A 12,133-nucleotide genomic window follows, 5' to 3' on the forward strand; every position below is an offset into this window, starting at 1 on the left:
TTAGCATTTACTATTCTCCTAATATTATTGTATGTTGTTATTACACTATTTCCTATTTGCTCAATATTATCTTGTTTTGTTATTAATATTATGGGATTTACTGTTCTCATTGTATTATTATGTGTTACTCTAATATTATGATATGTTGTTGTTATTATATGATTTGCAGCAGTGATGGGGGACACATGACAAGCTCCTGGCTGCAGTTGTACGCAGGAGTCTCATCGAGTGGCTCAGCCAGACTCATCCACCTCCTGTGCTGCAGGCTGTCAGTGCAATGAATGAACCCAGCCTGGACTATAAAGTGCACATATCATCCCATGTCCCTCCCCTAGGGGGTGTCTGTGCCTTGTAACCCCGCCTGGGTATCACCAGCCCCTTTCTCCTCCTCCCCTCTCTCCATCCCTGGACTCCTGCAGCTGAGCTGACATTCTGCTCCTGACCCAGGCAGGAGGCACTGCTATAGGACTGTGCCATGCTGTGCTGAGTGCTGCTGTCACCATCTACACTGATGCCACCTGCAGTGCCTGCTAAGGAAGGATCACTCATTCTCACCAGGACCATCATACCCAGCTGTCTGCCAGCTTCACCCCTCTGGACATTGCAGCTGGCAAATAACTTTTTCCCTTGTCCTGATCTGCTCCTGGATACATTCATTACCCAAGAGGAGACTGGACTTAGCTGGGTCCCTCTTTATCATTTTGGATATTGACCTATCAGCCACTGAGGACCTACAACAACAACCTGCTCTATATTTTGTATTTCTACACATTTATTTTGGGAATCCCCCCCAAGCTGCTCAGGATGACCCCTGAATACTTCTTGAGGTCCTTGTTGATGATGATTTTAGCAGTTTTCTCTGCAAATGCTAGCAACTGGCTGTAAGTTATACATTATATATTATTTTCTTCTCCTCTATTATGGATTATGTCATTACCCAAGTAGTGATCTATCATCTGAAGAGTGTTACCTTATAAGAGGTCAGGTATTACTCAGGCATGTATCAGTTCTGCTGGATAACTAGACTGAAGAACTTGCAATCAAATGTATGTGTAAGCAGACCCGTATTAATCACTATACTATGCCCTAGAAGTGCATTAGACGCCCCTGGGCAGCAGAGCTTGCTATCTACCATGCTTTGTGGTCGGATATGAACGTAGTTGACAAGTTTCCTCCATAAAATTCATAGCAGCTCAGTTACTTCAAAAACTACGTGTCTCCAATATTAGTACTTGGTGAACGCAAGAGCTTGCAATCAATTCAGATAAGATTATTGCAATTAAAAACTTTACTGTGCAAATATTTAGCAGAAAATTAAATAATATCTAATATTTAGACTAGTGCTGCAGATATTTCTAGGAAGCAGAGCTGGCAATCTCTTCACACTGACCAGGTATAATAAGTTTAATTGGACACTGTGCTCCATCCGATCTGCAGCACATCCTAGACTACAGAGCTTGCAATTAACTCATTTATATTATAGCAGGTTTTCTTCAAGATCCTATACATCATCCTAGACCCAAGAGCTAGCAATCAGTCTCCGGATTAGTAATGAATACAGTTTTCATCCAAGATGTATAAGACTTGCAACAGGTTAGGTTTATCTCAGTGAACGCCCTGGGCTAAATAGTTAGCAATTTATTAACCCCCTTGAGATAGAATATTATAATATAGTAGTGTAAGATGTGGTATGGCTGCTTGTTCTGCAGGATACATGGTAGTAACCTGGTCCTTGCTGTTGGCATGCTGCTACTTCGGCTGGCATTATTTTAGGTGGTGGTAACCTCCACCCTGTAGCCCTGTAAGTGGATCCCCTGAGGACAGTGCCCAGCTCTGTTTACAATTAATCCCAATTTCCTATACATATTAGGCTGATATTACAGTGAGCTTCCTTCACCCCAGCACCACAACAGGTGCTTTATCACCAGCACTCAGCAAGTCTATGCTCATATCCTCTATGATGGACCTCAGAAGCACAATATATAGCACCATACACCCAGGACTCTACATAGGGAGGACACTGTGCTATTGATTTTGCATATATTGATATTTAATAAATGGATGGATTGATAGGTAGATAGACACATAATAGATGGATAGATGATGGATTTATAATAGATGGGTGAATTGATATCTAATAGATAGATAGATAGATAGATAGATAGATAGATAGATAGATAGATAGATAGATAGATAGACACTGCTGAGTTTTTCATGTAGCAAAACTAAAATGATCAGTGACACCTCTCCCGGGGATCTGGTTATATTCAAGACTATAGGTCATCCTACTGCATGGTCTGGTATTCATACTTTTTGGGTGAGAATCCTTGGGATTTTATATTGTGGATATTCTTCCAGTAGTACACAACAACTTGTGGAACTAGTGGAACCTGTAATACAATATTTTCAATTTGGAATTTATTTTTTTTATTAAGGAGTAAGATATTTTATGGACAAATGAGAACCCTGACAAACAGCTCCTGAAATCTCAGCTTCTTATATCATGTGGCTTATGGAAGGAGCTGGCTTAACTGTAGTTACACCTCAGGTTTCAGTAATAGACCCAAATGACAAATTCGTCTCTGAAGATCATAGATAGAGATGTTGCATTCTATTACTTTTTCATATAAAATTTCCTTCTATGATATCCCTCCTTTAGCAGCTGATGTAGTTGTTCCTTGGTTCACCCTTGCATTTTACATTTGTAACTCCATTCACATCAGTTCACAAAGTAAATGCCCAGTAATGACTGAGAGACACATTATCAGGTTAATCCAGATGGGAAAAAGTGAAATCTTTGGTTATTAAGTTGAGTATGAAGAGTGACATGGAAGTAGCTGCTGTCATCATAGATGGGGGGAACAGTGCAGGATCATTGTATGCAATAATTCAGCACTAAATGCTTGTACGTAGCCTAAGGTAAAGGCTTCTAAATAATCTGGAGCCAGATGAGGCAAAATAAATGACCTCTAGTGGTAACAAAGGGGAGACATCCACTTATAGGACCTAGAGAGAAGAGTAGAGCATTGAAGTGTATTTTACCTAGGGGAATGAGGAAAAACACTAAAATAACTCATCAATTAAATTAATTTAGGGCATGCTGGGATATTTAGTTCTACCAAAAGCTATTTTATTCAGTACATACACATTCAGTGTATAATCAAACATTAAAGAAGCTCCCTATAGAAAAGTAGCAACATGTCCAAATCTGCTGCATAAAATGTAACCTAATACTAAAGATATGGCAGATATTCTCTGCTGGGTTTGTTGTGTAGGTCACTTGTCTATCCTCAGGCAGCTTTGCTCAATTGCAAGGGAAGCCTGTCTGTTCTCTATTGCTGATAAAGTCATCTGATCTGTAATATACATTTCATGGAGCTAAAATTGAGATTCACCCATATTACTGGGTCACTGAAAAAATCCCCTGCTCCAATCTACACTTAGAAAAGCTTTAATCCTCCTTCTGACCTGTGAGGTTAGCAATAGCTAATATATATATATATATATATATATATATATATATATATATATATATATATATATATGAAAATGAAATAAGAAGGTATAAATTAGTATAAAATAATTACAAGAAAAAAGGGCTAAAAATAATTTTATATATATATATATATATATATATATATATATATATATATATATATATATATATATATATATTCTAGTGATCTACTTTATGTAGTTATATTTCAATATTATTATATATTTTTAATTTTTTTTTTTAAATATTTGACTTTCAACATATCAACTCCAGAAATAATAAAATATTACATTTTATATTCTATTTTAATTATATAATTGTTTTGTGGATTATCCTTTCTTTTTGCTATGGTTTGTATCTTATGTTAGGATTTTTAATAATGTTTATTTTAAAATTGATTGTCTTGTTATATAATTCACCAGTAGGACTGGCAACCTTTAAAAACTTTCAGGATGTAAAAAAACTTTAAAAAAAACCACAAAAAACTATGAACTAATTCCATGCAGTTATTCATTGCAGGTTGGCCTCATTATTAATCTAGTGGTGGTCCTATAAATATACACGTCGCTTGCAAATCATGTTTAATTGGTGTTTTGTGGATGAAGGTTTACACTTCATTGTTCAGTTTTGCAAGAAGTACTTTTTTATTGCAAAGGGAGAAAAAAACTCTATCTGGACTGCAAACTGTGGTGTCAGCTAAACAGATACTTATTAAATCGCAGTAAAAATGTTTCGAATCTCCATTATTATAAACAATGTGATTGCTGTAATATCAATGAAGCAAATCATCTCCGATTAACGCAGCCAAAACTGCCAGTGATTTTTATGTAAGAAGAAAGGTCAACGCTCAGCTGAATATTTTCTGGATAAAAGTAATATATACAGTACAAAGGCTTAGGATAAGATAACTGGGGCCCAAACAACAGCAGGACATGTGGGATAGAATTAGTTTATATAACTAAATGTTTTATTTTACTATCATTTACAGTAAGAACGTATTCCTAGAAATCTAAAATGTTGTGGCTTATTTAATAGAAAGGAATTTTTATGCAAATATGATTTTTTTAATCTTTGAAATAGTTTGAATGACATAACATGGCAAATAATACAACTATGGAGGTAATTAGGCACTAAAATTCTACATTATTTCACCTATGTATTATTTGTGTATATGGAATATATATAGTTAAAAGTAAGAGTGAATGAATCATCCAAGATTCACTTTGCTGAAGCTTCACCAAATTTTTCAAAAAAATTCAATAGGAGTCTAAATCTATTCAGTCTGAACCATTATTTTCCCAATCAACCTGGAAATTCATATATAACCCCCTCTTGTCCTCTAAAATACAGATTTTAATATATTTTTTTTTATTTAAACCCATCTTCTCTTCCCATGCTCTGAGATGAATGACAGAATTATCTTGCTGCCATTTTACAATATTCGGCTTTGCTTTGATGCCCAATTAATGGAAAATTTAGGGCTTATATAAAGGGGCGTGTCCACTGCAGATCCGCAAAAAAATGCAGAAATGTGATGTCTGTGTTCAGTTCGTATTGTATCTGCAACCATTTTTTCATGTCCGTATGTCATCCGGTTTTTTTCACACCCGCAAAAAAAAAAAAAAAGATGGATCCATTGACTTCTAAGGAGGTCTGTGGTCTACATGTGAGAAAAGAATAGTGCGTGCTGCAATTTTTTTTCTCACTGTCTCCACATCCATGAAAAAAAACGGGCATGTGAACAGACCCATAGGAATCAATGTGTCAGTATGCTACCCGCATATAAAAACGGATAGCACATGGACCTCAAATAAACGGCCGTCTGAATGAGCTTTATACTGAATCTATGCAATAATAGATGCACTCATCCCTAGTATATACTGAGTTACAAGTTATGAAGTCACAAAAAGAAACATTTAACTTAAGGGGAAATCATATGGACTTGTTGGACTGTGACCATGTCCATCATGTAAAAGCCACCATTTTGTAGATATTTGGGTGGTCGAAGGCTTGTGTCATATAGACCATAGCTAGCATCAAACTGGTTAAATGTAAGCTAACCCAGTGGCCCCCATGGTAGTCCCTTATCAAGCTATTTATGTCCTTAATATGTTCAATTTATGGGATATTTAAATACATTTGTCTACTAATGACCTAAAAATAGTTGTTTTTGCTGTGTATTGCTATGTTTTATGCATCTTTAGTTGGTTATTGGTTGGATTGTGTTGTATATGTTGTATATGTACCAGGGTTGTAGTCACGGAGGTTTCAGTCTGGAGTTGTCCTGTTACTGTGATATTTGTAAGGCTGATGGAGCATGACAGGCTGCTAATCTATCATATATGTCATGAAAGCTGCTGTCGTCACAGTCCCAACAGGACTGAGGTGGCGACTGTCAGTGGAGTCCTGCACCATTTTTGTGGTTTTGCACTTTAGGTGCTTTCTCTACTGTGTTTGGTAGTTTTGCTCCTGCTTAAGATAACGTAAAATGCGAAGTATAATACAGATCATATGTGACATCATTTGTTGGCAATAAACAAAAGTATGAAGAGTTATTTTCTGCTGCATGCACTTGTTATTTTATTGCAGTGATGTAACATAGAGGCACATGAGCCAATAGTAACATTTTGGAAAATACCCTCCCAGTGAGCAATCTGCAGATGGCCACGTGTGGTTTAGCACTACATATACATATGCATACACATGTTCATACATATACTACAAGGAGGGAGAGTCAGCTCACCTGAAGGCTATGCAGTGCTGCCTGGCGTGTTGGAGCACAGACAACTTGGTTCCAAGTCCACAACATAGAAGTACACCTTAGGTCCAGCTTCATACAACAGTCCAGGATAGATTATAAACCGTAGAAAATGTATTTCATCTTTTTTTAAAAATCCATAGAAAAACAATGAACATGTGGAGTACACAGACAATCACAAGGTTATTGCCTGTGCGTTTCGGATAATTCCTTCATCATGGCATGATGCAGAATTTCTCCGAAACGCGTAGGCAATACCTTGTATGTGTCTGTGTACTCCACATCTATCCTGGACTGTAGTTTGAAGTTGGACCTAACATGTACTTCTATGTTCATACATATACTCATATTTGCACCGCACATGTGGACATATGGATTCACATTCATCTGCATCCATGGAAACATACAAAAATATGCACACACCTCCATATATATACAAATGTTTAAAAAAAAGGTCAAGAATTTTTTCTTTATTGTTTTATGAGTGCAGATGAGTGTAAATGCATAAATGCTCACATACAAGTACACACACAATTACTTACAAACATGCGCATGCATGCGCACAAATATCTACATGCATGCACCGGTATATGCTTATACTTACAAAGCCACACAAGTTCACACTTACAGGTGAGCACGAATATACAAATATATGCAGGTTCACACACAGACACAAATAACTACATACACATAATAATAAAATCATCATCATGCCTTGTGCACCAGTTTTTTTGGCGTTCAAGGCATAAATAATTCCTGGTGCACACCAAGGAAATTGCCACTTAAGGCAGCGTTCACGCATTTCGATTGCTTTAAAAAAAAAACAATTCAAGCACGGCGCCCAATTGATTGAGCCGAGCCCCATCCCGTAGTATTAAAACGCAGTTGAAATGGGAACACAGCTTAAGCGTAATGCACACCACTTTTTAAAAAGTGAACTTTGCCGATCACAAGGCATCCTAGGACAGGGACCCCTCAGCCAGCCAAATAAGCTGAAAATTATGGCAGATTTAATCTCATCGGCCCCATTATGAGAACACTACCAGTAGGGATGACATGCAGCCCTCATAGCTCAGCAGACCCTCTACTAACTTGGCCCTTCCTATACATCACTATATACTGGTAGCAAAGTTGCCAGGTATTTGTGGAATAAGCTAATATAAAGAAGAATGGGACGATGCTTTAATATTTACTCGACTACTAGGTCCTTTCCATTACCGGGACCCATGGTTGCCCCTCAATAAATATGAAAACCATAACCCATATAGTTTCTATGACATATCAACCATAGAAACAGATAGTGCCACTCATTGGCGACAACAAGACTTGTCAAGGTAGACCATCCATTGGAATGAGTTGTGAGAAAATGTTAGGGAACTGCTTACATAAAATTACCATAAAGAAAACCTACCATGAGGGATCTACCATCAGAAGTAGATCTGATGGCGGATTCCTCCTGCTTGTCTCTGCCCTAATCTGAAATGTAATAATCCTGGAACCTAACCTAACTTGTTAAAAACTTTATTTTAGTAATATTTTAATTAACTGCAGAGGCTACTGGGGCGTGTACTAGCCTGGCTGGGCACTGAGAGCTAAGGCTCATACACGCCCCAGTAGCCTCTGCAGTTAATTTACATATTACTAAAATAACGTTTTTAACAACTTAGGTTAGGTTCCAGGATAATTACATTTCAGATTAGGGCAGAGACAGGCAGGAGGAATCCGCCATCAGATCTACTTCTAATGGTAGATTCCTCATGGTAGATTTCTTTTAAAACTAATTATTACACTAGAAATTTAACTCCCATGTAACCTAAGTGGAGGTGACATGAGAGAATATTGTGGAGGTCTTAAAAGGATACTACAATAGACTATGACTCCTAGCTGTTGGCTAGGCCTGACACTGCAGCTGTCCTAATTTGTGAAGTCATCATAATAAGAGTTAAATAGTTTTTGTTCCCCTAGTAAACTAAAGATATCTAAATCTTAAGTCAAACTCATGGTTGTTACATACGTCAGTGATCGGCAAAGATCGGCAGAGCATGTATTTTCGGGCATTTCCTCCAGGTAGCGTTAGAACCATGGTAGTGAGGATCATTTTTACAGGACTTAAACATTGATGACCCATAGAATAACCCATGTGATGAGGTGTTTAATGCTTCAGTAACAATCATACAAATCAATGTGGCTAAGCTGCAATACCAAGTGCAGCCACTAAACATTGTATGGCGCTATGCTTAATAAGCAGTGAAGAGGCATATACAAACACTTCTGTCATTTCAAGTAAGTGATCAATGGGGGTGTCAGGTGTTGGGCTACCACTATCTGATATTCATGGCCTATCTTAAGGATATTGGTCTTCTTTTGAAGGACTACCACCTTTAAATCACAGCAAGCAGAGATCTTATACAATAAGGAATTGATACATTATTATAGAACTTTTCATCATACAGTGATTTCAGTGCTCGAATGATCTGAACGTCTATGTAAGTGAACCCCAGTAGTCGCCATCTGCTAAGTACATTGCTGCTAACAGTATTTATTTAACCAATGTCAACACGGTCCTCCTGCACATGTGTACGCTGTACTTTCTGCTTATCTCACTAATATACTGTGTATATATAGCACTTCTCTCGCCATCCCGGAGAATTTGGAGCTTTTTATAGCACATCATCCTGTGCATCGCTTCAGTCAGTAACAAGGTAAGCGCTCGCCATTGTTTACATTCACCATCCCTCTTGTGCATATTTAAAGTCCCACTTCTCCTCCAGATTACGGGTTTTATTAACACCATTGCAGCGTGGGACGTGATCCTTACGTTACAATGTGCAGTCTGTCTGCTGGTTTATGGTACATTTGACTATAATAATCACTTAACCTTCACTCTTGTGGTTTATATGTCAGCTGCAGAGTGAGCACATAGCTGGGGGTACTGTAACATTTATATATAAACCATTGTGGTTTACAGCATCGTTCTATTACGTGAGTGTATAAGCCTGGAGTAAATATCAGCAGCAGATGTCAGATTTATGGTCAGCTAAGCTTAATTGACTCTGTGTAATGAGAGGACTACACACAGGGCCTCTTCTATGTACACTAGAGCTCACAAGAAGTGGGAGATGGCCACCAATTGGAATTCAGCTTTTATTTGGGCCTAAAAAATGAAGAAAGCATCATGATTGGGTGGTGTGAGCTGCTGCCCCTATGGCAATTCCAAACATACATCCCCCATAGGAAGAGGACCTAACTCCCAAAGCAGCGCCAAAAGTAGTGCCAAACATACTACCCTCATTCAGAGTCAACAGTACCTACCACCCAAAGCAGTGCCAAAAGTAGTGCCAAACATATTACCCCCATAGCAGTACCTACCAGCCAAAGCAGTGCCAAAAGTAGCACCAAACATAATACCTTCAAAGCAGTGTCAAGAGTACCTACCCACCAAAGCAGCGCCAAAAGTAGTGGCAAACATACGAACCGCACACAAGTGTAAACAGTACCTACCCCCCAAACCAGTGCCAAAATAAGTGCCAACACACTACCCCCATAGCAGTGTCAAGAGTACCTACCCCCCCCCCCCCAAAGCAGTGGCAAAAGTAGCACGAAACATAATACCTCCAAAGCAGTGTCAAGAGTACATACCCCCCAAAGAAGTGCCAAAAGTAGTGCCTAACATACTACCCCCAAAGCAACATCAACAGTACCTACCCCCCTAAACAGTGCCAACAGCAGTGCCAAACATATTAACTCCATAGCAATGTCAATAGTACCTACCCCCCCCCAAGCAGTGCCAAAAGTAGCACCAAACATTCTACTCCTAAAGCAGTGTTGAGAGTACCGACCCCCCACTGAAGTGCCAAAGTAGTGCCAAACATACTACCCCCATAGCAGTGTAAAGTGTAAAGAGTACCGACCCCCCAAAGCAGTGGCAAAAGTGGTGCCAAACATACAAGCCCCATCACATTGTCAATTGTAGTTAATCAATAGTAGTGGCAAACATACTAAAACCAAAAGTGGTGTCAAGGGTACTTCCCCCACACAGTGTCAAAAATACTACCGCTTTAGGAGTGTCAACCCTACAAAGTGGTGCCAAACATACTGCCCCCATAACAACGGCAAACATACAACCTTCATCATAGTATTGAACCTATAGTAATGCCAAACATACTACCTCCATACCGGGATACATAACTCTAATGTATTGTTTATAGTACTGGTCTCTTCAGGAAGAGGGACCAGGCCCCTAAATTCTCTTGGGTATTGGTACAATCACAACCTCTATCTGCCCCTACCCTCTAGTGCTTTGTTGCACATGCCTGACCTTGTTGTACATGGAGAGAAGTATGGGTTGCACTTACCAAGTGGCTCTCCACTTCAATTAAATGAGGGGTTCTGAGTTAGATGACCCATCATATACTTATACAAAAAGAACAACTTATCTTGTTCATACATATTACATTAATGATGACAAACCCAAAAATTTCAAGGGACTCCACAACCATCCGCTGTGTCCCGGTTTTCCTCAATAGCAAATGTTTTAGCAAGGTAGGAACATGTGGTTGGATTTCCAGTTTTTTTTCCTTTACCCCCACACCCCATTTGGAACACATGTACAATTGGCTGAGTTCAACATGTATGTGTAGAAAGCGGGAGCTAGATGAGTGTTTGAAGTTGCCAGTAATCGATTATTTGAAAAATTCCAGGAGCAAGAAATCTCTTTATCGCAACTTCAGACCATGTTATGGGAGAAGAGCAAGAGGGTACTGCCTGTGTTCTCTACTCACTCCATTAATGTCTATGGAGTGATGGAAGGTGTGACCAATGCCGATCCATCTATACCGATCTATACCCAAAGCCATTAGTGGGTCCCATCCTTGTGTGGTGGAGTATCAGTAGCTACTGCCTGTCACCTGTACCTCACTCTCGCCTGTTCAGACTCCATGTATGTTATGACATTGATATTGTGGTCGTCTTTAATCTGTACAAGTGTAGTTTATCCAGCGCTGTTCTTTGCTCATACTTTCCATAAATCTGCACATGTTGCAACCTGTACAGTACAGGACTGGGAATGGAGACACTGACAACTATACTATACACAGAGCCATACTAACATACAAGAGAAATGCTTAAACAGCAATGCTTTACTGTCACTGCTATCGGTGGAGGTCATGTATCTCGATTGAGTTTAGTTCAGGTTTGTAGCAGTCTGGAATCTGAATGGATATACTGTATTTGGATTGCTCTTTCTATGACTGGTTTGACAATATATTAGGTAATTTCTCCTTAAGTAAAAAATTGCCATGGATAATCTGTTTGGATTTGGACATATATGTATTCATGGACTATATTGGGGTGAAGGAGGCATTACTCTGATATATGATGGGATGGTCTATGAATTGGACATTAGAAGAACCTTATCAAAAATGGATCCAAAGTTATATAATCCCTATCATTTAGTCCATTCACTGTTTCATTTTTCTTGAACCCCCTAGACCACTGTTCCTATGTCTTGGGAGAAGCGTTTTAAGGTTTCCTATTTCAGGGGCGAATGAGTCAATATCTTTATGCCAAACCCATCAAAAAATAAAAGTCAACCCACCAATTTTTCTCACCATTGGCATAACAATCTTGTCTACTGTAAATATTGTTTAATAGTTAGTATGGTTGAAAAAAGACATCTCCATCAAGTTCAACCAAGGGAGACAGTGGGCAGGGGTAAGGGGAAGTAATTTTTTTGCCATTACTGTACAGAGAAAATGTAGAAGTCTGTGCTGCTCATTCTTGGTGTTGGTTGTACTACAGGAGGTCAGATTCCCACCAATTATAATAATACAAGGTGGGAAACTTTCCTTCAAGTAAAGGAGATGAGCGCTTCATCAATG

The 12,133-nt window shown here is 38.7% G+C and overlaps 1 protein-coding gene across 1 annotated transcript in view; it reads left to right on the plus strand.

The window, feature by feature from the left end:
• The first annotated feature begins 422 nt into the window (after positions 1–422).
• Positions 423–12,133, plus strand: part of WNT4 (Wnt family member 4) — a 55,141-nt gene continuing 43,430 nt past the window's right edge. Inside the window, exon 1 of the mRNA XM_072156108.1 lies at positions 423–881. Coding sequence (XP_072012209.1) covers positions 805–881 — 77 coding nt within the window. The 5' untranslated portion in view covers positions 423–804. The remainder of the gene's footprint in view (positions 882–12,133) is intronic.

Source organism: Engystomops pustulosus, chromosome 6 (assembly GCF_040894005.1).
Source record: "Engystomops pustulosus chromosome 6, aEngPut4.maternal, whole genome shotgun sequence".
Lineage (NCBI taxonomy): Eukaryota > Metazoa > Chordata > Amphibia > Anura > Leptodactylidae > Engystomops > Engystomops pustulosus.